This window comes from Hippoglossus stenolepis, chromosome 9 (assembly GCF_022539355.2).
Source record: "Hippoglossus stenolepis isolate QCI-W04-F060 chromosome 9, HSTE1.2, whole genome shotgun sequence".
NCBI classification, from domain to species: domain Eukaryota; kingdom Metazoa; phylum Chordata; class Actinopteri; order Pleuronectiformes; family Pleuronectidae; genus Hippoglossus; species Hippoglossus stenolepis.
The window spans coordinates 7,825,167-7,851,675 of NC_061491.1; the positions used below are offsets into that span (position 1 = coordinate 7,825,167).

The window sequence follows — 26,509 nt, forward strand, 5'->3', positions numbered from 1 at the left end:
GATACAGACTTTATACTCAAGAGGTCAGGCAGATAAAGTCCGTAGAAACTGCAAAGTGTCTCCCTCGGACATTTGTGTTCACACATGCAGAAAATACCAGGAACTGTGGAGTTCAGTGCATGTCTGAAAGCAGCCACTGTGGGACCGCGGACCTGAGGTTGAAAACCACCGATCAGACTTCAACTTCCACCCATGTTTTCACGAGTATCTCTCAACACACACACACACACACACACACACGCGCGCGCGCGCGCGCGTTGTGCATTAGAATAAAGCTGGGACAGTGTTGTATGTACAGTCTGGTGAGCATCGGGTTAAACTTCAACTCCTGAACTCGAGGAGGAGAAGGCGGAAGAGGTGTGCTTTCTTTACCATACACACACACACACACACACACACTGGACTCACGTTCAAATGGCGAGAACGCGCACAGTTCGGTGGAGAACAGGAGACTAAAGGAAAAGGAGGCAGGATAAACAAAGAGTCTGGTTCTTCTTATTGTTTTGAAGCTGTGGGATGTGACCGCTCTACCGCTTTCTCTTCAGTCCACGAGGAAAACGCCTCGGGAAACAACAGCGATACAACCAGCGAGCTTCCACCCGGAAACAGATGCACATTGGAGCAGAGACTGCAGCCACCAACACCTCAGCGGAGAAGATCCAGGTGAGCGGAACACTGAGCTCACTGACTCACTAACAACACCGACAGTCATGTTCCTGCAGATCACACTCATTAGACACTCTGCACACGTCGCTGTGTGTTTTTGAGATACAAACTAAACTGTTCTTTGATCAAACACATGAATGATGGACTTAATATCACATTTATGACCAAAATTATAAAAGAAATCTACATTTATGGGTTGAACACATAGACTGTATATGAAGTTGAACACAGCTCATAACGCCACCTAGTGTTTCAACCCGTCTTGGACTTTGCAGGGCCAGTGCTTACATGGAGTCAACCCCTTGGTATGACTGTCATGACCCTTTATTTATATATGTAAAGGTTAACACTGGCTAGTCCAAGGTGGTCAGCCCCCTGCCACCAGCAACCGCTTGACCCCTAAACATTTACCATTCAGGGTTAGGGTGTCTTATGAAGTTGAGGCTTCTTGCCTCCTGTGTTTCCTTGGTGACCAAGACCACAGCCAGCGGTTCAAACAGCTTGGGAGGACCAAGGTCTCGGCCGACAGTAAACTCCGGACTTTATGCCACATTGGTGTTGCAAAAGTGTGAGTGCTGCTACTGGAGTCATCACTACTAATAAAAATGATTTTTTTGGAGGGTCAGTCCAGGGCCCACTAACTGTGGTCTCCTGGTGGTCTCTGCTCTGCACTTCTCAGGACGCTGACTTGATCTTGATGTGTGTCTTTGCAGTGGTTGGTGCCACCAGGATGGGGAACAGCAGCAGTGACAGGTCCAGCGGGGGTCAGGGTGAAAGGTCATACAGAGATGGAGCGCAGGGAGGGAAGGAGGCACGTCCTAACATCCTGATGGACAGCATAGAGGACTCAGATCTGTTCCAGAGGGAAGACTCAAAGGTAAAACCAGGTGTTAATCATACACACATACTACCCACTCTATGTGATGACGTCAAAAAGCCCTTTACTAACCTATATGTCATATTTATGGAGTAATCCATTACAATGGACAGCATTTGCAGATTTATTATGAATTGCATATGATTATAAACTACTATAATTTTGAGTTTGTTTATATGTTGATTTGCATCTGATAGATGTTAAATGTTTAATAGCTTTTCATTTGCGCCATTAACCTCAACCAAGACATTTTTCAAAATAATGTTTTGGTACATTGAAAAATTTAAAATGTTAAAATAACTTCAGTTGGTAACAAATATATGAATAAAGTTTGTTCATCTTAATATCAATAAGTTATATTAACACAATCGGTAACTTACATTAAAAAATATTTTTATGTTGCCAATTTAAACCAAATGTTTTTAGTTGGTAAAAATGTCCTTTTTTTTATGTAAGATACAGCTCAAACAGTGACTGATGCACCACTCTTGTGTTTTGGTCTTGTGACTGTATCACATGCCTTCAGAATCTGACGTGTCTGTATCTAAAAAAAGTTCCCAAGACCCAAGTGTGTATTTGTTTTCTAAGATACATTTAGAATTTTTGGTCTTGAATAAGTGCCATGCCTATTTTATATTTAATGCAATAGGTTGGTAAACTCAGGTGCCGGTAAGAATATCTGCCATCTGAAATGTGAGAGCCCAGCTGCCAAAGGGTTTTGTGTTGGTATCCTGTATGACAACAGAGAGGAAACATGGGTCTTAACAAAAATGGGAATCTTATTCTCTGTAATTCCTTATAATAAAAACTACTGTAAAGTCTCAGGTTTAGCAGTTTACCATTGGTATTACAATGAAGTCTTTACAGAACAGCACCACCTTTGTGCAGTAACTTTTATAATATAACAAAGTATAATGGCAGATGTGGCTAACATATTTAGCAAACAGATTTGTATTAATCTGACTTGCCAAGAACTTCCAAGAATTAAAATGTCCATGAAGAACGTGCATTACATCTGTTCTCATTAGCTCAGGATAAACAAAGTAAAATGTATATCAGAAAACACACTAACACATAATCAAGTCGACTCAATCTTCAGCTCCCTCCCTAGTCAGGAGGTGTGTGTGTGTGTTGCTGTGCAAATGCTGAATTTGCCCTCATAAACATGGCAACAATACATTGATCCATGCTTTCTAGGCTCCACAGGAAATACAGGAGTTTCTGGCCTGGCAGCAGGACCTGGAGAGTGACAGCAAAAGTCCAACGCAGGACAGGCCCACTGTGTTCAGGTGGTCGGGGGTCGCCAAGGAAGTCTTTGTGTCTGGCTCTTTTAACAACTGGGCCACAAAGATCCCACTCAACAGAAGGTAGTTAGACTCACGCAAAGCAACATCTCGCATGCTTGAACGGGTTCATGAAGCTGTGACTCATGGCTCTCTCTCTCAAACCCAGCCAGAAGAACTTTGTGGCTATCGTGGACCTGCCGGAGGGAGAGCACCAGTACAAGTTCTGTGTGGACGGTCAGTGGACTCTGGATCCGACCGGGGTGAGTGAGAAAACAAAATTTATATTATTTGTTACAACAAAAGCCTATTGTACACCTACAAGTGTTGATATCAAATTTCTGTTTACACTGAGTTGCAGGCTGTGATGACGGCTAAAACTGGAACAGTCAATAACGTTATCCAGGTGAAGAGAACTGACTTTGAAGTTTTTGATGCCCTCAGGATTGACTCAGAGGACTCTGTCGACATGTCAGGTACTGGTACCTGTATTCACTCACTAACCCTCAGCAGTCATGGGCTATTTTAACTGTTTTTGAATGCTTTTGAAGTGTCCTTTATATACCACATAAAAAATGTTTCCCATGCCATTGTTTGGTAAATTTTTTCAGCATAACATTTCCTACATTACCAAAATATAATTTCTTATCTTGACAAAGTAAATCAACATTGGACTCAAAAATAAACAAAAAACATCAAGTCCTTATATGGAGAATTATGTTTTTCACTATAAAAACCACAGACATGCTCAATGAAACATTTTCAAAGATAAAAGTATATGTAGTTGTAAATGTGAAGATGTAATTGTAAAAGTGATATAACATCAAGCAATAGGTACCTTTTTGAAATAAATAGTAGGTGTGCAGAGACTTTTTTTTCTTAGTAGCTATAAAACTCTTTAAAACAGTTTATGCACTCAGTTAGACAAATAGGTACATCACAGTTTCTGCATTACAGAGTGAGGAGAGTTCCCAAGTAATGCAAATTTAACACATGAAAGGTCAAACTGAGTCAAACGCAGTGTGTTTTCATGGTGTGGGGTTCATTTATTGGCAACTTGTTGGAAATGCTATCTATCAGAGTCTGTCCCCTTTTCTCCCGCTGCTCTCTCCCTGCTCTCTGCTCAGTTTCCCTCACCCCTTCCTAGTATAATCAGCTTGTACAGCAGCATCAGTAGTTTAACACATTTCTTTCTGTTCTCAATATGACGAAAAACGAACCCGGGTAAAATATGATTTTAAATAGATTTCAAGTCAGCACTTTTGATTTTTTCTGAACAATGTCTGATTACTTCTTGCAATCTTGTATTCCTCAGTGACATTTGCTCATGTGTGGACCCTTGGAATGATCCTGTCTGCCTTATTTTTTTAATGTGGGGCTGTATTTAAAGAGCGTTATGTGATCGTTCTTTCCCAGACTTGTCCAGTTCCCCGCCCGGCCCCTACCAACAGGACGCCTATGTGACCAAAACAGAGGACAAGATCAAACACCCTCCTATCTTACCTCCACACCTGTTGCAAGTGCTGCTCAACAAGGACACAAGCATCTCTGTAAGTACAGTTTTTTTGTGGCAATACATGCTGGTCTGGTCTTTATGACTCCCACCACTCCAGAAACCTTTTTTTTCTCCAGTGAAATTCACCCTCTACTCTTATCTACTCCTATCAGTGTGACCCAACGCTACTTCCAGAGCCCAACCATGTGATGCTCAATCACCTGTACGCCCTCTCCATCAAGGTAACAAGTCCTTATCGAACATATCTACATTTTAATGTTGTCCCTCATAATAAAAACCTGGTGAAAATGATAGAGCAACCCCCTCTGTCTCTCAGAGAGAATGCACATATTGGCGTAGCTTTGGTTTTTATTTTACTCACAATGCTTTTAAAGGAGACATATGCTCATGCTTAGGTTCATAGTTTTAATTTGTGGTATTACTTGAAATGGTTTTTTTTCCTGTAATGTTCAGAAAACGCAGCACTCGGGAACTGTACATTGCTGCAGCTCCTCTTTTCAGCCTCTGTCTGAAACACTTGGCTTTAGCTCTTGTCTCTTTAAGACTCTGGATAAAGCCTGGTCTGCTCTGATTGGCCAGCTGTCCCACTCTTTTGTGATCGTTCAACCGCTTCCTGTGTATGCAGGATATGTCGGCCTCCACTCAGTCCAGACTGATGTAAACACTAGGCAGCAGCTGCAGTGTTTATAGAGACATTTGGAATCCATTGTATGCGCTGACTTTTTAATTCTGTGGGGTTTATATACACATTGATGCTGATTGGACAACACCTCTTACACACCCACCATTTCGAGAAAACATGTCGTCCAACCTGGAAACCGTGGCAATGCGGTGCAAAACGTTTTGATATTGAACGTGGCCCTGGCTTTGTTCGGGGCATTCCAGACTAGACGCTAGGCGTGCTTTATGCAAACATAGAGTATTGTGATGTCACATGACATTCTTCTTTTCACATGACATCACAATGAGGCAGAGGTATAAGCCAAAGTACTGATGAGGCGTTTTCCAGGAGCAGTTTTTTTTTAGGAGGAGAGGAGCTCCCTTTGGACTTTTTAACTTTTACATAAATCTTTATAACACACTAGAAGAAAGGGATAATCTGAAAACCTCTGAAACTCTGAATAACTCTCCTTTATCACTTCTCTTATGTAGCCTCAGAAAAGTCAAAACAAATTCTCCTTTAACAGTGTAAACTGTCAGCTTCAAGCTTTATTGCGATCTAAACAGTCCTCTTGTCCTTGTGTTTCAGGACGGGGTGATGGTTCTCAGTGCAACACACCGATACAAAAAGAAGTACGTGACCACTCTTCTGTACAAGCCAATATAACCCAAAGAGCCATGATCCAGCCTTGTGTGTTGGAACAAACATTTCTCTGCTTTTGTACACAGCTGCTACTGTGACTGTTTTCTACTTAGTGAACCTAAATATCTTCATGATATCATCTTAGACCTCCTGTAATATTTTAAAAATGTGGTGCATATTGTAGTAACTGCAGCCTAATGCTTCCTTCTTTATGATGATTTTGTGTCAAACCGAAGAAGAAGAAAAAAGAAAGGGTCAAATGAAGTTTTCATTGTAACCTCAGTTAATCCAGATATGTCAATATATTAGACACAATAGACACTGGTCGACTACATTTTAGCTTCAGCTTCAAAAGCTAAACTTTGACCTCTGCTTCATAACATCTTCATATGTGAGCAAACAGATGTGAGGAGACACAGAGGATGAAATTCAACAGGAAAGCATGTCTTTATTCTTTTTATTTTAAACTGACTCCTTTGCACAAAATCAGACGTGTTTTATATCAGGGTTTTATTTTTAAATGAGTGAGAAATGAAAAATTTGAAAAAAAGATTTTACAAATTCAAACATTCTCTTGTATTTTTTTTGGGGGGCGGGGGGGTTGTGTGACAAGTTAACTCAGTTGACACAGTGGACTTTGGAATCCAGGTTCTTGTTTTCAGGGTTGTACGTGGTCTGAGCGAAGCAGTGAGCTGCCACCCGATCGCACTCGCACACAGCAGCCTGGCACTTATCGTTGGTCGCTGCGGAGACAAGGTTATAACAAAACCTCAAGCACGTTTTACAAATAGTCTGGTTTGGTGATGCCAGCATGAAGGTGCTCCACAGGAGAGCATTTGTTTGTCGTGGACTTGTCTCAAGCTGGTTGTGTAATACCTATATAGTTGTTTGAATAGAGTTGCTAAATATACAGCACCTACACACAGCTCCGACTAAAAATATTATTACACCTCACCTGTCATATGGGTATATCTGTTTTAAATGTAAATATTGTACCTATTCTTTGTATAATTTTGACCATCGCCATCCAACAACTTTTCAAATGTCATTTCATTTCAACATTTCATTAAGGAAGAGCTAGTAGTATTACAGTATGAATGTGAAGTGTAAATGACAGTACCTGAGCAGGCCACTTGTTGGTTTGAGCAGGTGAAATCATAAACCAGAACGTAGGGCAGGTCGGCGATGGCCGTGCACCCGGGCACCCTTCTGCTCGTTGCGTAGCATGTGTCGTGAACCTTACAGCACCTAGGGATACAGGAGGAAAAGGGCGAGTGTTTGAAAAGTGTCTTTTTGTTTTAAAGATGAAGACTGAAGAGATAAATATTGACGAATGTCTGCTCCCTACATGTCTACTTCATCCCGAGGGGTTCCCTTGCCGCTGAAGCCGCACCAGCAGCCGTAATTATTGTAGGCCAGGGGGTTAACACCGGGCTGGGCGCACTGGATCAGATTCCCAAACTGCCATAAGGCCTTGGGCAGCACAGCACCGCTGGCTATACAAGCTGGTGGAGACACAATAGATCAGGAGAAAATAAGTACAAGATACATATATGATAGACAGAGCTATGAGAAAAGTTATTCACACAGAATCAGCCTTTACAAATAGTGTATCTGTAAAGGGCTGATGTAGTTCATTTTCAGTCTTACCAGTGAGAAGCAGCAGCAGCAGAGGAGCCGTCAGATTCATGGCTGCAGGAAAAAAATAACCTCACACTGTGCTGCGCCTGCCCTTATAGGACCGGAGGTGTGAGAAAACCAGAGATAAGAGGGAGACAAGCATGTGGCGGCTGTCAGCTGGAACGTGTAATCAGCCTGAGACCTGTGCATTTGGTTCAGAGAGTATCAGTTGTGGAATCTAATCATATTCACTCAATTGCTGTTATTACTTTAGCAGAAATTCAGGGAGTTGTTTTTCTTGCCACTTGAATTCAAAAGCAAATATTTTACCTTTCATTTAGCAGCATTTATCCAACAGATTAAGTTACTATTTACTTTACAGATAAGGATTTTACATACAAAACATATGCCTTGAAAATATGATGCACCGTTCTTAGATTGCTCTACTAAAAAATATGAAATTGTTAAATTGACGGAGCACTGTTTTGGAATTGAAAGGATAGTGAGTTTCAAATATTTTAACATTATTAAGTGTTCATGTTTGTGGTAACTTTTATATATTTATTTATATACCAGGATCTTCAGCTACTGACAGGATGAAGAGGGGATTTTATAATATATATATATATTGTTACCACAGTGTAGAATAAGACATTTTGAAACATGACACAGCTGGTCTCATTCACTTTGGGTTCCTCCCTCAAACCCTCATTTATTCTCCTCTCATTGGTTTGTCAGGAAATAGACTAATGCAAATTTTCTAATCAAATATTCACATCTCCATTTATTCCAGCTCACTCTGGACTCACTTGATTTTGCATTTTCCCTTTAGACAGAACTTAATTTAAAAAAAACAAAAACAGTCCAACACACAGCTGTGTAAATAGCCAGCACTTCTTCGAGTTCCCATGACTTCTCCCTGCGGGCTGCTCAAGCTGGATGCTCACGTCAACACAAAAGGAAACTAGTACAACATGACAAAGTCAGATATGTATATAAGCAGAATTTGTGTTTATATGCAAATTTATTTGTTTGCATACTGTATGTGCATATGTATAAGTACACACTAAACATGTGTACACATGACATAATGGAATGGAAGACTCCTGGAGTCTCCTCTTGATGTCAACAGTCAGTATTTAGCTTTAAGCTTCAGAGCCCACATCATCTCCTGCAAGATGCCCCTGACTGGCTCCCTGCTCGTCCAGTTCCTCAGCCTCCTGGCTGTGAGTACTCAGAAGCCTTTGTATTCTCCACTCTTATTTCTACTATATGTGTGCAAGTCTGACTGATCAGTGTCCCAGGTGCATTTTGGTTTCATGTGACGCTGATATTGTGTCTACCGAGTGTCCGAGCTCTGTTGCAGTTCAGGGCGATGATCCTCTGCGCTGCTCCTGGAAGCCAACCGGTGCTGGACTACACTGACTATGGCTGTTACTGTGGGCTAGGAGGCTCCGGCACACCTGTGGATGAGCTCGACGGGTAAGAACATGGGTGCAGAAACACTCAAGCCTGTGTTGTTCTGGATCAAAATTTCAAAATGTAAAACAAATGAAAAATCAGCACCAAAATTGAATGGATTCTTCTCTGACCCATACCACATCCTGCCAGGTTTCATGTTTCATCTGTCCAGTAGTTTTTGAGTAATCCTGCTAACTAACAAACCAACAAACAAACAAATGGACAGGGGTGAAAACACAACCCCCTTGGCAGCGGTTAGAATTCATGGTTATAAATTAGGAGCAGCTTGATTGAATATAAGGGTACTGTCGGGTTTTGGTGGAGGTATGCGCTCTACTGAGTGCCAATCTGCACTGTGGGTTCATAAAGTGGTTCTGTAGTTCCTCAGTACAGTCAGACTTAAAGGGTCAAATCATCCATCACAATAAAAAAATATAGATATTTTCTGACTTGACCTCTAGTGGTGTCTCACATGCAGACAGTTTCTGATGTATTTGCTAACCTTTTAAAACACCTGTCTCTGAGCCGTCCTGTCTTCACTCCAAGACAAAAAGGGCCAAGTGGAATTTTGTTTGTGCTTCTCGCTGCACAGAAACCGTTCATTTAAGCATTTTCTATAATCATAAAGGCCACAGTGGTTCCAGCTACTACCATGTGAATATTTGCTGCTTTTATTTGTCCACTAATTGGTTGGGTGTAGGACTAATGTTCAGACATTTGGAGAAATGAGCTTGAAAATTGAGATGACCACTTGTCACTATCCTTTTCTGTTTTGAACTAAATGACGAAACAATTAATTGGAAAAGGAATTGGCAAACTGAAACAAAGTGATTAGTAGCAGCAACCTAAGGTCATTTAAAGCCTCTAAAAGATGAAAGATTGAAATGTGGAATTTGCTGTGATGTTATCTCTATACTTTGTGCTTGTTATAGATGCTGTCAGGTCTACGACCAGTGCTACACTGATGCCATGCAACACGAAGCTTGCCAGCCCTTCGTGGACAACCCTTACACTGAAACATACAGCTACATCTGTGACAAGGCCTGCAAGACTGTCACCTGTCCGATGGGAGTCTTCAACAACAATATTGTCTTAAACATGGCAACTTTTATCTACTATCTAATGAGGTTTCTGTCATTATTTTCTAACTGGGCCTTTGGAAGACAAGGAATTAATTGTCCGTTATTATAGTGTATATAGCAACTTCTTATATCTCTGTTGGTCCCTCATCTGATGACAGATGACAACAGTCCCTGTAAGAAGTTCATCTGTGAGTGTAACAGGAAAGCAGCCATGTGCTTTTCCAGCACAGATTATAATGAAGGACACGCTCGCCTTCTCAGTGACCGCTGCAAGTAGGCTAAGTGATGCACAGTGAGGAGAAACTCACCGCCAGCACTCAGGATTGTGTAAATACTCTACTCTAGCTATTTCCATGAAATTTTGTGGAGGGATGAGGCTTGATTTAGGAAATAACAAATTTAATTTCCAAAGGAGGCCTTGGTGGAGGTATGCACTCTCTGAGTACCCTTCTAATGTGTTTGTCTGTCTTATTTTGAAGGATTAAGTAAAGACTACATGACAGATTACCACAAAAACTGGTGTGTTGAGTGTTTCTGTGCCCAAGTTCTTAGCTGTCGAACTCAACAGGTTTGGCAGAGCCTCCTTGCCCACAGTAGCAAGTTTAAGGGAAAGATATCTGTGTGAAACTTGATGCGGATTTGAATAAAAATCCAGATCTAGTGAATTTACATATGGTTTCTTTCAGGTACTGTAGGGCCTTGGTGGAGGTATACACTCTACTGAGTGATTTTTATATTGTTTTTACATTATCAGGCCTGAAAACATATCAACATTGAATTCTCCTGGATTTCTAGAGACATTATTCTAGAGGACCAGGTGGATAAGTCCTTAGAGACTGCAGAGCGTCTCACTCTGACATTTGCGTTCACACATGCATCTCCTCTAGAAAAAATACAGAGGAACTGCGGAATTCAGTGCATGTCTGAAAGCAGCGCAAGTGTAGACTGCTCTTGCTAGCTTTTCCAGGATTACAAACCCTAGCTTTAACTTGAATTTGTGTCCCATTTTGTTTTGGGTTTATTTTCAGCTTACTTCTTACAGTTATTAATATAGTTAAGTGTGGTGGCAAAATAGGTTTACTACATCAAACTGGAGAACACCTTAACCTCACCAGCTCCTCCACAGTGTTCAGAACCAGCAGGTGTCCTCCTTGTGCTCGACATTGCTCCTCGGCTTTGCTCCAGGTCACAGCCGTGGTGGAAGCAGGTAGCAGCTTTTCTGGAAAGACGCCCATCCATTCCAACATGTTCCTGGTTTGATGAAGATTAAGTAGAGTCAGATTTTCTTTGCGAAATAAACCTCCACTGAATTTGATTGAATTGCAGTATTTAGTTTTTACCTCTAACTCTAACTAAATATTAATTGCAGATAAACCAGGTAGGATGAACACAAAGTTTATTTAGTTCTCTCTGCAATCTGTTTGTAGAAAGTTCTGCACACAACATCCACCACACAAACAGAAAGTGACAGTATATTGTAGAACTGTTTGAGGAGGACTAATATGAATGAATAATTCTGAAGTAACTCCGGAGCATTGACACAGGACAAGAGAACAGTCACTGCTGCACCAGTTTGACATATGTTGATAGTTTAAGCTGAATTTGTGTCTGTAGTTCTCAGCCTCGCCGCTGGGGGGTAGCAGAGGTGTCGAGCCTGTCCTACACGTGACATCCACATACAAATCTCTTCCGGTCCCACCGGCTCTCAGAAAGGAAAATGGCGGCCCTGGGAAGCGTCTACAAAGCAGTGCTGAGGTCTTCTTTGACCCAGACCCGGCGCCAGCTTTCTGCGACTGCCAGCGATGGACACGGTGCTTTAGGTAACTATAGCAACCTGTTAAAAGTCACCGGTTATCTCTCGCGGCATTGATCTCGTGTTGTGACGTTGACCTTGCTGGGCTAACGTTAGCTGTGTAAGCATTAGCTAAACATCCTTGAGCGGGTATCTGCCAAAACCACCCCCTGTGTAACGTGGCGTTTTAATTCCAGCATCCACGTTTGAAGTTTTAACGTGACAGTTAACAATTATTTATTTATTTATTTTGCTTTGAAACGCCACAGTGTCGCGAACAGCATGTACGGTTAGTTCAAGAGCAACTGCAGCATCGCTACGGGTCGGATGTCACTGTTGTATGTTGGAGTTTCTAATAACAAGTAGTTCACACAACTACTGCAAAAGTAAGAGCTAAGAATCCTGCTCAACATACGAGTCAATATGTGGTAATACTGTGGAGAGGAGAGTCACGTCAAAGGAGAACAATCAAAAACATGTCGGTCATTAAAACTAATGAACCGTTATATCGTTGTTTTATTTTTTCACTTCATTAAATTTTTAATTGAGACAGAAATTAGAAGTAAACCGAAAAAGGGTGTTTGTTTGATTACTTTCAAATCTGAACAGCTCCTTAATTAACAGCACGCTGAGGTGCCATGGTGTGACCTAAAATAAAGGTGTTGTCTGATATGTGTCTTAAGGTTTTTGGGGAAACTGGGTAAAGTCTCGGTCAGAGGGCAACCAGCTGCATGCAATGGGTGATTTTAGCATTAGCTGGAAAGGGCACCCTGGCTGTGTCTCAATTCAGGGGCTGCATCCTTCACAGGCTGCACCTTAAGACCGATTGCCCCCAAAGGAGGCGGTCTTTGTGGTCAGCCAGATGGAATTCAAGTTATTATTATTACTTTTTATTATTATGTATAGTTACAGATATTCTGTTGGCATAAGCTGGTAGTATTCCACATTTTCACATTATTGCTCATCTGATGCTTTTGATTTCTTTGTTAAACTTATCTATGTCTTTCTCTTCTAGCTGAGAAATGGAGGTTGCTCAGTTTCCTGATTGCCGTTCCTGGTGTTGCGGTGTGCATGTTGAACACATTCCTGAAACAGACTCACCATAGCGAGGAACGGCCGGAGTTCGTCCCTTACGCCCACCTTCGCATTCGCACCAAGGTCTGACTTTGTTCATCAAATACTTTGTTCTGTCTCATGTGCCACTTCACTATTTTGATTAAATTATGTGTTGTCTTATTGTTTTCATCCCCATAGGCTTTCCCTTGGGGAGATGGCAAGAAAAGCCTTTTCCACAACCCCCATTTGAATGCCCTTCCTGATGGCTATGAGGAAGATCATGAGTGAAGCCTCCCTTCAGATCTCACAACAGGGACCAGTCCCACAGCGTTTGTTACTGGACCACACTCGCATTCAGTTTACTTTTCTTTTTCTTTTTCTGCTTTACCTCTTTGCTCTCAACATTGGGCACCCAAACCAACAATTTGGTTTTCTCTGGACCATTAAACAAAATGTCCACTTAAACTGAATAAACTTAAATAAATAAAGTAACTATTATTACCTCATTTTCATGGTTTGTCTTTTTGTCGATGTGATGTCGTTTGTATTCAAGGTTCTTAGATTATTGAGTAAGCTTGAATATCCACAGATGTAAATAATAAAATGTGATATTGTCCATGCCGGCTCATGGCTCACACAGGAAGAATTATAATAATTGAGCCACCGTTAATGTTGTTAACACCTGTGCTTTCTCTGCTCTAAGTCAAAATATCTGCTGTGAAAATAAGCCTGTGCACTAGTGTATGGCTCAACAGGTATAGCTACAGTATAACATCAGCTCTCATCGGATAATTTATTAGCCTCTGGAGGCAATTGCCAATATTTTGGGGCCTCTGGTGCCAACAGTGGATATCTGAGAAAAGACTTTACTCCATGTACACTGTTTACAGCCCGGCTAGTTTCTTTTATTATGCGAGTCAAATACTTCCTCACTCGAAATGCAAACCGTGATATTTTTTGTAGGTGTCTTAAGTCCAGATGCCACTTTAGTTAATCTCCATTAACAGCTATATGCATATGAATGCAGAAAAATCTAAACACTGATAGGCTGATGCATTTCTGAGATTGTATTTAGGCTCTCTGGGTCTCCACGTGGACTGTTCATCTGCGGACAACCAAAGCCTGCTCAAATGTGATTGGTGAAATGAGAAACGGAAACCAGAAGGCTCCTCGTACCCAAATATTGTCCCCCGCCTCCAAATTACACATATTCACATGCTGAATCTAATTATATAGATTACACCAAATGCTAGTGAATTGAACTGACACTGAGATATTTAATGGCATAATGCAAAAAAAATAGTTTAATTAAGGGAAAAGCACCAGACAGCAGATATTGTGCATTGACATTGAAGATATAAAGATGGGTGTTCATAACATTGGTGATGACTTGGTTGTATTCAAGTTTCCAATAACTGCATCCTCAACATCACAAGCGTTCAACTGAAGCAGCTAAATGGAATTCAGCCATCATTCAACATCCATTACACTCTGTACTGTGACATGTCAGACTACCATGTTTGAAAGAGACCATCCACATATTTGATTCGCAGTAAAGTCCAGCATGGGGGAGGACGAACATTTAAATTCAGCACTTTAGTTTGTACCTGTTGAACATGTTTTTTCCCCCAAAATAATTAAATTCATTTGCAGCAAATTTCATAGGTGGACCATGTTTTTTCTTTTTTAATATTAGAAAACATACATACATTTTGTAAAAAAAGAAAAAGATGTGTAATATGGACGTCGTTAGGCCGGCTTTAGGGGGGCTGGAGCTACCCTAAAATGTTCTTAAGCCCCCCCAAATATATATATATATATATATATATATTTTTACAAACAAAGAAGACAGACACTTGATACAAAGAATATTAGTTTAAATGAATATTATTGGCTTAATGATCATAGTTCAAGTTTCACTTCAAAGTGTAAATCCCGGGCGATATAGAGAGCTCTGTCAGTGCTTCATTATCAAATCCATTCTGCTTGCTCATTAAGAGAATGCCCATATTAATGAAAATCCATTCAAAGTTTTCACTGGTGTCTGCACCCAGGCGGCTGCACATGATGCTGCACAATACTGAGAAGTGCCACATGAGAGCGCCACCGTGACCAAAATGGATATACGGAGATTTCTCAAGAGGAAAGTAAGTCATCATGACTGCTGGTAGTAGTAATGAGTTAACTCCAGCTAACTAACAGCAGCGGGTCCCTTGTAATCAATGAACCATGGCGCTCCGACAACTAAAAGCCTGGCTAGCCCAGTCAGTTCAATTGTTAGCATGATGTTGATTTCTGTCACTTGTATGAGCTCTGTAAAAAAAGAGAGCTCAGCCTTGTTCACTGGCTTGTTATCATTATCATCAATGGAAAAGAATAATACAATAATAATAATAATCAGTCCACCACCCTTCTTGGCATCTATAGGCACAGACTGAGTCAGGGCCAGAAAACAGGGAGAGTGAGAGGGGGGAGACCTCTACTGCTAAGGTGAGTCAAAAGGATTTGACAGTATAGAGTAATTTGTGATGCAGACAATCTTATCAGAGTTTTATGGAAATCAATAGGGATATTGAATAGGAAACATTTCCATATATAGCTCATTTGATAACTTTTATTGAGGAAGAAGAGGCAAGAGATGTATGTGCCTGACACCAAAAATGTTGGGTTCCTTTTTTATATTACTCTATTTCAAGTTATTTAAATCAGTATTTTAGCCCAAAAAACATATCTCAGAGGCCTGTGCCTACAAAGCTTTTATGGTGTTAAACTGCTGATGGATTTTTCAGACCTACTGTATGACACTTATGAATGAAAGACCTTTGCTTTTCATGAAAGGTGACAGGTGGATGTTATTCTGATGTGGAGAGCTACTTGGTAGCAGTATTATGTGTGTAAACAAAACCATCAAGATAACTGGCTAACACCATAACCGCTTTGAGACACTGGTGATTTGTCATAATAGTAGAAATAATTGAAAGATGAATGAAACTTATTGGAGAAGTCATTTTGAATACAGTCGTCTCCTCAACTTAACTCATTGATTTAATAACAACAACATAACATGAAGAGATCCTCAGGTTTAGATAAACAATGAGTGGTTATGGCTCTGAATAGGTCATGAAATCGATTTATGTATTTTAGCTTTTTAATATCTTCAAATATGTGATCTAACTGGGCCCAGCCACTTTCTCTTGTTCAAGGATTATAGGATCATAGTCTGAAGAAAGAATATACTGTAGAAAAAATATGTACTGAGTTTCTGTAATGCCCTTTTGTCTTTTGCTTGTGGATTTTTTTGATAAACCCTGAATCCTCATTTTGCCTGAATAAATTAGTTATTTGTTAGAAGTTCATATTTATTTTGTCAGATTTCCCGGTGACCTTTAAATTCTTTCTACTGTATACTGTATCAGAGCAAAATCATACTCTGATCTAACCAATCTATAGTAGAGTACAGTAACTGGTGTTATTGAATAACATTCTTTAGACCTTCAACCTATCTAACAGAGAGAGGAATTACATATGGTATGCGTCTGTTCTAAGCATATGGATAGCATTTAAGTCATGGCTTACAGAAGAACTCAGCAGGAGCACAGCCTGGTCATGGCATGGTATTTTGCAAGGGCTAAGCCCCCCTGTCTTTAAATCCTAGTGACATCCCTGATGTATAATATAAATATAAAGAAGAGAAAAGAAATGGGTCAGGGACAGTTTCTTATTGTTCATTAAAAATGTCGTAAATCTGAAAAGTTTTTTTACTTTTTCAGTGTATGTAAGTTGTGAGCAGCCACACTTCTCACCAAATCTGCTCAAATAGAGCATATTACTCTGATTTGAGCTTCTCTTCATTGGCTTCCACGAACATTAGAATTGATTTCAAGATTTTCATGCTGACTTTTAAGGCCCGTTCTAGACTTGCACCTAAGTGTATCTCAAATCTGTTGACACCGCATGTGCCCGGTTGTAACCCATGGTCCTCAGAGAAGGCCCTGCTCGTCTTGACTGAGAACCAAAGGTGATCTGTCCTACTTGGTCTGATAGTTCTGATCATACTGTTTGTATTAATAATTCTGCATTTTTTATTTGATCCTGTTTGAACTCATTTCTCATCTGTAACTTTAAAACAAATATATTTTCATCTCTATTGCTGTGTGATGTTCAACTACATTTATTTTTCTGTTTGCTTTCTTTTAACTGTCTCCTTTACTCCTTTATTTTTAACTCGTAAAGCAACTTGTATCTACGTTTTGAAAGGCGCTGTATGAAATCAGTTTATTATCATTGTTGTTGATATCGAAATCCAGTGGAACTGAGGGTATTCTTTGCCAGTCTGCAGTCATGGATGTGAAATATACCGCACAGCGTCATTAGGTGTATAACGGAGTCAGTGTTGTAGTTCTCGTGGTGCATCTGTTTAGCTTGTCCGCTTCAGAGCTGGTACGTGTGACTCGCGCTGAGCTACAGACTCCACCTCCTTCACGTGAACGCGCCATTAGCCGAATTAGAAAATCCTGGGTTAACAAAGCTCCCCGATTAAACCGATATCCAGCTTCTTGACACCGGCTATCCTCCCCCGTCTCCGCCGCTTCGACAGCCCTTGGTGTTGTGGTGCGTCTCGTTACATGCTGTCGCCTCGATTCAACTCGGGTTTGTTTGGTTTCTCCAGCGCGGATCAGGATTTGATCACTAAATCCAGCACTGAAACATCTCGGATAACTGCGCGCTCCCGCTTCGCTATACAGGGGATACCAATCGCACGTCGAAACCCGGATCGCAGGTCATGAACATGAGCACAATCGGAGGTGAGGAGACCTTATTCCAGATCCAAGAACATTATAAACTATACAAAAACAACAGTGATTTAACGCACGTGAACTTACATGTGCATTTTATATTTTTGTTTCTATAGTTCCAGATTTCCATATGATGAAAAAACACGAGAGGGCACATTTCTTCAGCTCCAAGGAGCAGGAGCTCATTTTGAAGTTGTATGAAGAAGAGAGGGAGATACTGACAGCTAAATCCAACACCACCAGCGCCTCCAAACTGAGAGAGGAGGCCTGGCAGAGAATTGCTGATAAAATAAACGTGTAAGAAGAACAATGTGGCCAGTTTAACTCAATTCATTAGAGTAGTCAGCCCCTCCAATATTTAACCCTCCTATTAAAAATAAAGATGTTTTTTATGATTCACAGGGTGTCGGACAGTGGCTACAAAAGGACATGGCAGCAGGTCAAGATCAAACACAAAAACATTGTACAATCAGGTATTATTACTGTATAACAGTGTTGGAAAGTAACATTAACTCAAGCATTTTATATTTTTACATTAATATTGTACCTTCAAGTCAAATATTATTAAAAATGCTAGTTATTTTTCATATTAAGCAAAATAAAATTTCTCAGAATAGAATGTACTGTTATAAACTACCCAACAGTGTAAAAAGTTATAAAAATGAGTCCCTCCTCCACCTAGCCTACTGAACCATAAAATTGCTCCTTACACATTGATAGATCAGCACCATTGACCCTGTATTATAATGTAGCTTTAACGAGTGCCACACTGTTGCATGATGGCCATGTTGTATGACTAAGTTTACATTTTCTAGCTCTTGTCTGGCCGAATGTTTGACCTTTCTGATTAATTTTTCTGCAGCAAAAAGAAGAAGGGTCGAGATGATGCGGAATCATCACGAGGATTCAGCGACCCTGTCACTGAACTCTGCTGAGGATGATATGCTGCAGCACAAAGACAACAGACTGAGAGTTGAGGTCTTCCCTGGGGCTGCCTGTATTGACCCACTGACTGGATCTGACAGCTCTTTTATTAGCGGTAGGTGTAGTTCTCCTCATAAAAAACTTTCTGGAATCTTTCCACATAGCTTTATTTAATGTTGCCCCCCTCTGCTACAGTGTCAGGCCATCCTGTGCTCTTACTGCCTGTTGCAAAGACGGAACCAGAGAGCTTGAGCAGTGATGAGACAGACATTAGTGATGCACATTTTGAAGAGGTAAGTGCTTCTAAACATGCATTTTTTGGCCATTTGTGTTTTACTGCTTAACGTATGGACTCCATTTTTTGGTAGGACTTGCACAGTAGCAGCTTCCAGGAAAGGTCCAACTCAGCATGTGCTACAAGGGGTGGCCGAGATGCCGAGGTGAATTAAATGCGTCAGTAGTGGGGCAAAGGAAATATGACATTGTGGTCACATGTTGTTTAATTTCTTTTGCAGAGGCAGACAGAAGACATAAGGGCCCTTTACTGCAGCTACCTCAAAAAAGAGATGGAGAACCGTGACCAACAGATGGCATACAGAGCACTTAAAATGAGGAAGTTGGAAAAAGAAATATTATTACTTGATAAGCAGCTAGGGTGACTATGTGAAGTGGTTTTATCCTATTATTATAATATTGGTTCAGACAATAGTAATAAATTGCTTCAGTGTCATAACATATCATACACAGTTACAACTTTGGGCAACAATATCTGTTTTCTGACAACTCAGAAATTTGGTTGGTGAAGTTTGGACCATGACAGACCCTTCCTCATTGTTGAAATATTGCACTTGTAAGTGTACACATACAGCAAAAGTCAATCAATCAATCAATCAAATTTTATTTGTAAAGCCCATATTCACAAATAACAATTTGTCTCATAGGGCTTTAACAAGGTGTGACATCCTCTGCCCTTAACCCTCACCAAGAGTAAGGAAAAACTACTTTTAAAAAACCTTTAAAACAGGGTAAAAAGAACGTAGAAACCTCAGAGAGAGCCACATGTGAGGGATCCCTCTCCCAGGACGGACAGAAGTGCAATAGATGCCACGTGTAATGGAGAACATCAGAAAGAGAAGGGTATTTGCAGCATTGATTAGTATAAACACTTTGTATCATAATGGAAGGTAAATTAATTGATGTATTATTGTCAGATATCTATTGTAATCCTCAGACTGTGGCTGTATTGAAATGTTTTCTTTAACTGCCCAAAGATCATATCATCCCAGAATTGTCGTTGTAGGTGTTGGCACATAGAGGGCTTGAGGCCCACTGTGGGTTCAGGGAAGGGTCAAAACTGAAGACTTCTAAATGGAGTTGCTGCATAACTCTGTGGCCCAAGAAGACTCATCATTATAAGCTGAAGAGCACGGACACACTTTGGGTTATGTTGTCTCAGGACTTCAGCAGACTGGACTTGAAACAGCAAAATAAACCAATGAATGGCTTGATTTGATTACAACAGTATACACACACGACACATCCATACAAATAAACCTGAGGTGAGGTTCTGATTATCCTTTGCCGCTGTCATCTTCATTCATTGCTTATTTTGGAGGCTTTTTTCATACAGTCTAGTTTTTAGCAAATTTAGCACATAATTCGTTCGAGGTCTGACCACTTAGCGAACTCGTTTCTGTTACAGTCAGCATAGACTACTTCACCCTTTTGCATTAGCAATGGCATTACTGCTCTAAGGAATGACACTATGCTGCCTGTACATTTATGCTGCAGTTGGTCTGTCTATGAGTATTTATTATGAATTCTTGCTGTTCTATTTATGACTATTTTGTATGCACTGACTTCAGTACAGAATAGTTTGTGAAACTTTAAACATGGTGATGTGATAGTTCTCTTTGTTAAATGTCTGTTATATACTATCCAGAAAGTGCTTAAAGAGATACTGCACACTTAAACGTGTTGTTGAGTTATAAACTAAATGATGTGTCTTTTCTTTGAAACATTTTAATGCTGGTTTTAATATCACATTTATTACAATATTACCAAATCTACATTTATGGATTGAACATGGCCCCAGATGCCACCTAGCGTTTTGTACTGTGTTAGACTGTGTTGTTCCTCGTTGGACAAACGTCTCTACATCATGGCATTTTATATATACATAGCTTTAGCTAATAACACAAACAAAGCTCTAAGCCACACCTCCAAATTTCTTACGTTTATTGGACTCTAGGTTTGCTAGCTTCTGATTCCAATAAACCTTTTGCAGAAGTCATTAGTCTTCGGGTTAATATCTTTTTTCCAACCCACACTGTAAATGTTTGAATGACGTACTCAATATTGACAAGAACAACGCAATAATCTGTTTGTAATTATAGCTAAAACAGATTGTGTGTTTTTCATTTTTGTAGTTGTAGTTTTAGGGGGTGTAGGTAGGCCTGTCTTAGCCTCACCTCCCAGCACTGCGCTCTTTAGACATTTTTTTTTTTATTTCCAGGGGAGCGACATTTCAGCCTAAACCTAAAATTGTTTAAAAGTAACAACAATAATATTGCTTATCGCAATAATTTCTGGGACAATATATCATTAAAATTTGCTAGCGAGACAGGCGTACCATAATGTTTTTCATAATGCACCAAGTTAGAGGTTTCCTTGCAGTTACATATATCCAAGCAAAATTGGTACTGTACAATGATATAACCTTAACTGAGTAGATATTGAATCAAATCGAATTGAGACTTTAGGATCGGAATTGATTAATAATAAACAAATACTACACTAAAAATTTGTTTTACTTGTTAGTAAGAATTAGTAGATAAAGAATACTTAAGTAGATTTCACTGGCAATTTTCACCCTTAGATATAAAATATACTCACATTTTGCAAGTAAACTTTACTTAGACTACCTTTTTTATCTAATTTTGAAAATATTGAAATTAACTACCTTTTATTTACTTTATATCCAGACGTTTCTAAGTAATATTTACATATTATTTGATCTACTTTACAGCGCTATTCTAGTACGGATTTGTTGCATTTTTAACATGAACTACTTTTTATCAATACAATTGTTTTAATGTTAGACTTCTATAAAACATGAAATAACAGATGTTCTTACAGAAAGAGCACCTTTCATTCCCCCTTCAACACTGGGAGGGGTCTTCTTACAAATACAATCGGGTGGGCATTACAAAATATCTAAGTCAGAGCTAGCAACAGTACTGCAGACTTTCATTTTAAAACATTTTCAAATAGGACATTTGACCTTTCTGATGCATTTTATCTCCTAAACAGAAAATTAAGATTAATAAATGTGTGGTTGATAAGGTATTTTTCTTTAAATTGTATATGGAAGTAAATCAGTCTCATCACATTTTGAAATTTTTAAGCCTTTGAATCTCTAAAACTGGAATTTTTTACGTTGTAATTATGCGTTAGTATTTTTTGCCACTCTATTTCAGTCTTAAAGATTTCAAAGTATAATATTCAACTGCTAGAATTCAGTTGCAAAAATTCAGTTGCAATGATTCAGATTAAACATCCGGGATACCAGGAAAAGCAATAGATGGTCTCACATTGAACCAAATCTCCTACCAATCAGGTCTTGTGTCAGTGGTCATGTGACGTCAGGTGATGCTTGCGACAACGAGAGGCGCCACACTGTCATCTACGCTACTAGACCGGCCATGGCATCAAACCAGCATGACAGTGCATCGGTGAGTATATTAACTCTTTGATATGGTTTTTGTGTAATTTGTTTGTAAGATTCATTAACAGGTGGTACCTAACATATTGTAATATTATAATCATAATTTGTTGGACAATATATACCGGCCCTGGCAATGTTGGAGCTCTAGGCGAGATTTCAGATTGGCGACCCCCAACATACACACGCAAAACTGCAAGCGCCCCCTGTGTACAGATGCAAACACAGGCAGACAAAAATGTAGGCTATAAAAAAGAATAAAAATATATAATTAAAAATATAAAAAGAGTCTGAAATCTGCTGTACTGACAGCTAGCTAGCTATTCATGTCGACAAAAATAAACATTAATGATGCTTCTGGCTGTTCACACAGGAAGCGCATTTCTCCGCGCTGGTTCAGGGGTAAATGATAATGGTCTTCTCAGGTGACTGACCTACGCAAGCCTATAGCCGCCACCCTACCACAAGAGATTGTGTGCTTGTGTGTGTCTGTCTGCTTAAGACACAACTGACAAATGTGGAATAAGTACATGATTAAAGATCGGGAAATTTCATCATGTGGGGGCAAAAATCGGGGAAATCGAAACTCCAGGAGAACAGCGGGGAAATAAATACTATGGGATGCATATTTAATCATCTATATAATACATCACTTATATCATTTAATACTGATTTTCATTCTGTTTTCTGGCCCGATTCGCTCCCGGCGAGCGGAAAAAATTGAACAGATTAGTTATGTGTCCTTCCGTGTCGAGGCTTCGAATCGTGTGTTGAGTAATCCAGGAAGATTTTTGTGAAGCGCGTATCAAGGCTTGTGTTGATGACGTATGTGGTGACGATCAAAGCCTCGCAAGCCGGCCGTACCACGTGACTGAGTCAGGAAATGGTTCGCGGGTTGGGCGTGCGAATCGAAATATAAGGGGCAGCGAAACGCAATGGATCCCCCCCCTCACATTTTGTGGACTTGGGACTTTATTGCCGGTTTGTTTGCAAAAAAAAGAAACCGCCTGAAACCCAGCACTGTGGAAAAGTTGTAATTTTTAAATAAAAATGAATAAAATGTTGTCCCTATTTTACGTGTTACATGTTACAAGTAACACAAGCACATTCACATCACAACCCTCTGCCCAATTTGTTTCCACTTTCCCTTTTGATCCCGCCATTGTATCATAAAGACAGACACCATATTAATAAGTTCATAATTTATGTATTGGCATCACAAACATCATTCATTCATTTATTCAATTCAAAGCATCACACACCAAAGCCATGGTGTCATTATAATCACTCTGCCTGTTTTACATTTATTGTCCACTTGATGGCACAGTAGAGCAAATGAAGCACCAGTGAACCAATTGGATGGAAAGCTTCAATGCTTCATGAAGCTTCATCTCGCCATCACTAGAACAGACCCCGAAATCATCGCTGCAGATCGCGAGCCAGCCGCTGCGCTTCCCGGCCCTTCCCAGCGCTTCACTGCCGGTGTAAACAGAAGGCGGACAGCTTTTCGTGGCGCTTCGCGGCGCTTCTGCCTCTGGTGTGTCCCCGGGGTTAGAGGATGATGGTGTGACATTACTGCATTGGTTAATATTGCATGTATCAATTCATGATAAATCAGCCTCTTGTGCCACCCTCTCGCGATTTTGCGCCCTAGGCAACCGCCTATGTCGCCTATGCCAGGAGCCGCCCCTGCTTTCATTGAGTAGGCCTTCATTAAAATGCTGTTAACATTGCGTGAGCTAACGTTATTACCAGTGGCCCAATCTGGAAAATTGCCACATCCCGACTCAGTTAAATCGGATTTTGCTGTTAGTTACTTAAAGTTCTGAGGGAGTGATTGTGTTCTGACTGACGTTTAAGTAGTTAAGTAAAGTAACTGTTTTACTGCATGTCCCCCCCCCACCCTTGCATCCTGTCTCAGACAAAAAAAACTCAGACAAAAATAGATGAATAAATAAAACTGACCATTCTTTTCACATCATGGTACAGCAAGAGTTATGAGCAATGCTAATAAATGCAGCTGATTTTGTGCTGTTGCCATTTCAGTGTTTTTACATTCATATAATGTTCTAGTAGAAGAAATTGGAGTACATCAGATTAGATATTCCACACATCGTGTTTTTATTACATCCATTTTTTTCTGTCTCCTGGGAACTACTGCTGAGTCAGATTTTGGAGTTTTGGAGTTTTCGATTGGAGCATATTCTGGAATGCATGCCTCTGGATCTGGACTTCTTGGAGTTCACTTGCACTCAAGAACTTGTTTTTAAATGCTGTTTCCAGTCAAGCAGCTGTTCATCCAGATATTTTAGATGCACTGACACAGCTACATAGTATTATCAATTTAGAAAAAGACAAAAGGAAGCAACACACTGCAGTTGTGCAGTTTGAGCAAGGACCAGCTGGGCTACAACGAATGGTCATATCCTCAGACTGCCTTTACAGCCTTCTGGAACTTAATCTATCCGTCCCATGCGTAGCTAAACTCTTGGGGATGTCCAGAAGCACAGTGTACCGACGCATGGCTGGGTCTGATCTCTCAGTAAAGGCACTATACAGCCCCATGACAGATGAGGAGTTAGACCAGTGTGTGAGAGAGATTAAATCCTGGCAGCCTCACTCTGGATATCGGATGGTGAAGGCACTGTAAACATTTTACAAAAAAATAATACAAATACATTTACCTGAGCGGAAAACCAAACATCTCAATAGATTCTTGGAAGAAAGCCAGGGTAGTTGATGCCAGGTTGTTGGAACCAGATTGTCCGAACCAAACCTATTTGAGGTGTGTTCATTTGTGGCCATAATTAATTAACATAATTATTTTCCATGAACTTCCCAGCATACATATGGATTCTCATCTTTTGTAGAGCTAGCCAAAATAACTAATGGCATGATATTACCTCTTCATGTGTTGTGCTCTCATCTAGGTGAGCAGTCCTACAGCCCAGCCCTGCCTGCATATGGACTGCTCCTGCTCTTTTGGAGTTCTTTCAAACTGCTTTGGCAGCAAATAGAAAACCACTTGAAGTGGTTTAAGTTTCTTTGCAGGAACAAGATTTGCAGCAGGAAAGCGCCTTTTACCTCTGCCCTTGGTAAAAATACCTGGAAAGGACCTATAGAAAATAAAGTGTTAAAACATGAACTATCACTACTATCACATTATCAGTTTTTTTGTTAGGAGAGGCATATTTGAAGATAGTCTTGCATGACATTGATGAATATAGAAAAACCTAGCACTGTACTACATATTCTCACCATGTTCCACTTAAGTCCAATAGTTGATCATGATCATAATAGGCCTTCAAAACCCAATTTTTTTTTTCTTTTCATAAACAAATTTCATATTAGCCTAAACAGGTCTTTACATATTTGACTGAATGGTCCTAAAACTTCAAATGCTTTCTTCCAGGATTTACCAACAAAGGATTTTAAGGTTTGCAATACAGGTCATCTATCATCAAGTACTGTGAGTAAAATATATAATTTTGCCCATACAAATCATCAACATGCCAAAATATGTAAGCATGGAATTGCAGTTAAAAACTTGTCATTTAAATCTTTACCTGATCATTTCCGTTTGAAGTGATGGTCTTGCTGGCTGAAGGGCTGAACTGTCAGTTTGATCTCCCTGCTTCTGTTCTCTACAGAAATGTATCCAATAATATTTATCAACCATCAATACATATAGATTTGTAAGAATAAGCATTTGAATGAAGGTTTACCTCATATCTTGATTTGTGCCACCACTGACTTTGCCTCGTCTTTCAGACGATGATACAAGGGATTACTGTCCTTTCTATCATCGCCTGGCAGCCTGTAGAACATCACCTTGGCTACCCTGTCATTATAAATACAGGATAGACATAACATGAGGGATATTACTCATCAACAAAGATGAAGTTTCAAAAGCCCCTATTTTATAGGCGCCTCACACGAGTTCCACAGGCCGAGTCAGAGTGCGCCAGCCCGGATACAGGCACACGGAGCGTGCGGCCGGCACACTGAAAATCGATTTTAAACGATATAAATGACATATGATATAAATGATCAAATTTGCACGCCATACTTGTGATTTTCCTTCTCTTCTCCTAGAGTTTCAATTTCCCCAATTTTTCCCCCACATAATGACATTTCTGTGCCCATGCACTGTAATTGTTTTTTTTAAATTATGTTCTTATTCCAGACGTTTGTCAGTTGTGTCTAAACAGACAGACACACACAAGCAGACAGACAGACAGGGGGAGGGGTTGTCTATAGGCCTGCATAGGTCAGTCACTTGTGAAGACCATCATCATCATTTACTCCCGAACCCCCGCATTGAACGGAGCATACAACAATCAGCGGAGAAAGCAGAATCGACCGGGCCGACCGGCGCGGAGAAATGCGCTCCCACTGGGAACAGCCAA

The 26,509-nt window shown here is 40.2% G+C and overlaps 5 protein-coding genes across 8 annotated transcripts; 4 read left to right on the plus strand and 1 right to left on the minus strand.

Moving 5' to 3' along the window:
- The first annotated feature begins 201 nt into the window (after positions 1 to 201).
- Positions 202 to 6,212, plus strand: prkab1b (protein kinase, AMP-activated, beta 1 non-catalytic subunit, b). Of its 4 annotated transcripts, none has more exons than XM_035166484.2 (9): positions 202 to 663; positions 1,085 to 1,234; positions 1,380 to 1,543; positions 2,741 to 2,910; positions 2,996 to 3,089; positions 3,185 to 3,302; positions 4,243 to 4,376; positions 4,495 to 4,563; positions 5,592 to 6,212. In XM_035166484.2, exons 2-9 carry the CDS (start codon positions 1,099 to 1,101, stop codon positions 5,667 to 5,669), a joined length of 963 nt encoding a protein of 320 aa, XP_035022375.1. In that variant the 5' UTR covers positions 202 to 663; positions 1,085 to 1,098; the 3' UTR covers positions 5,670 to 6,212. The 4 variants fall into 4 exon arrangements, with proteins under 4 accessions (XP_035022375.1, XP_035022372.1, XP_035022373.1 ...); XM_035166481.2 differs by having other exon boundaries at positions 203 to 663; positions 1,144 to 1,234; XM_035166482.2 differs by having other exon boundaries at positions 209 to 663; positions 1,144 to 1,234; positions 3,188 to 3,302.
- On the minus strand, positions 6,156 to 7,335 carry LOC118115378 (phospholipase A2, minor isoenzyme). Its single transcript, XM_035166486.1, has 4 exons — positions 7,296 to 7,335; positions 6,994 to 7,150; positions 6,766 to 6,893; positions 6,156 to 6,388 (listed from the first exon to the last, which is right to left on the minus strand). The coding sequence occupies exons 1-4, from the start codon at positions 7,333 to 7,335 to the stop codon at positions 6,264 to 6,266; spliced, it is 450 nt and encodes a 149-aa protein (XP_035022377.1). The 3' UTR covers positions 6,156 to 6,263.
- An 838-nt stretch (positions 7,336 to 8,173) lies between these two features.
- Positions 8,174 to 10,027, plus strand: LOC118115177 (phospholipase A2, minor isoenzyme). Its single transcript, XM_035166183.2, has 3 exons — positions 8,174 to 8,232; positions 8,562 to 8,747; positions 9,659 to 10,027. The coding sequence occupies exons 1-3, from the start codon at positions 8,174 to 8,176 to the stop codon at positions 9,915 to 9,917; spliced, it is 504 nt and encodes a 167-aa protein (XP_035022074.1). The 3' UTR covers positions 9,918 to 10,027.
- A 1,442-nt stretch (positions 10,028 to 11,469) lies between these two features.
- On the plus strand, positions 11,470 to 13,162 carry LOC118115379 (cytochrome c oxidase subunit 6A, mitochondrial). The gene is made up of 3 exons (XM_035166487.1): positions 11,470 to 11,628; positions 12,616 to 12,758; positions 12,855 to 13,162. The coding sequence occupies exons 1-3, from the start codon at positions 11,526 to 11,528 to the stop codon at positions 12,942 to 12,944; spliced, it is 336 nt and encodes a 111-aa protein (XP_035022378.1). The 5' UTR covers positions 11,470 to 11,525; the 3' UTR covers positions 12,945 to 13,162.
- Positions 13,163 to 17,142: 3,980 nt separating this feature from the next.
- On the plus strand, positions 17,143 to 19,364 carry si:ch211-107p11.3 (GT1 domain-containing protein). The gene is made up of 7 exons (XM_035166173.2): positions 17,143 to 17,461; positions 17,569 to 17,749; positions 17,855 to 17,925; positions 18,315 to 18,491; positions 18,572 to 18,669; positions 18,745 to 18,816; positions 18,892 to 19,364. The coding sequence occupies exons 1-7, from the start codon at positions 17,440 to 17,442 to the stop codon at positions 19,033 to 19,035; spliced, it is 765 nt and encodes a 254-aa protein (XP_035022064.1). The 5' UTR covers positions 17,143 to 17,439; the 3' UTR covers positions 19,036 to 19,364.
- Positions 19,365 to 26,509: the final 7,145 nt, after the last annotated feature.

Bases quoted from the DNA above. Each gene is read 5' to 3' on its own strand.
- LOC118115378 (XM_035166486.1), bottom strand. From the start codon at position 7,335: ATGAATCTGACGGCTCCTCTGCTGCTGCTGCTTCTCACTG. The intron at 6,894-6,993 runs GTAGGGAGCAGA...CTGTATCCCTAG, and splicing joins CCTCGGGATGAAGTAGACAT to GTGCTGTAAGGTTCACGACA. The intron at 6,389-6,765 runs GTACTGTCATTT...TTGTCTCCGCAG, and splicing joins CCAACAAGTGGCCTGCTCAG to CGACCAACGATAAGTGCCAG.
- prkab1b (XM_035166481.2), top strand. From the start codon at position 610: ATGCACATTGGAGCAGAGACTGCAGCCACCAACACCTCAGCGGAGAAG. The intron at 3,090-3,184 runs GTGAGTGAGAAA...TACACTGAGTTG, and splicing joins GGACTCTGGATCCGACCGGG to CAGGCTGTGATGACGGCTAA. The intron at 4,377-4,494 runs GTAAGTACAGTT...TACTCCTATCAG, and splicing joins ACAAGGACACAAGCATCTCT to TGTGACCCAACGCTACTTCC.
- si:ch211-107p11.3 (XM_035166173.2), top strand. From the start codon at position 17,440: ATGAACATGAGCACAATCGGAG. The intron at 17,750-17,854 runs GTAAGAAGAACA...TATGATTCACAG, and splicing joins ATTGCTGATAAAATAAACGT to GGTGTCGGACAGTGGCTACA. The intron at 18,817-18,891 runs GTGAATTAAATG...TTTCTTTTGCAG, and splicing joins GGGGTGGCCGAGATGCCGAG to AGGCAGACAGAAGACATAAG.
- LOC118115177 (XM_035166183.2), top strand. From the start codon at position 8,174: ATGACTTCTCCCTGCGGGCTGCTCAAGCTGGATGCTCACGTCAACACA. The intron at 8,233-8,561 runs GTACAACATGAC...CTGACTGATCAG, and splicing joins GTCAACACAAAAGGAAACTA to TGTCCCAGGTGCATTTTGGT. The intron at 8,748-9,658 runs GTAAGAACATGG...TGCTTGTTATAG, and splicing joins CCTGTGGATGAGCTCGACGG to ATGCTGTCAGGTCTACGACC.
- LOC118115379 (XM_035166487.1), top strand. From the start codon at position 11,526: ATGGCGGCCCTGGGAAGCGTCTACAAAGCAGTGCTGAGGTCTTCTTTG. The intron at 11,629-12,615 runs GTAACTATAGCA...TTTCTCTTCTAG, and splicing joins CGATGGACACGGTGCTTTAG to CTGAGAAATGGAGGTTGCTC. The intron at 12,759-12,854 runs GTCTGACTTTGT...TCATCCCCATAG, and splicing joins ACCTTCGCATTCGCACCAAG to GCTTTCCCTTGGGGAGATGG.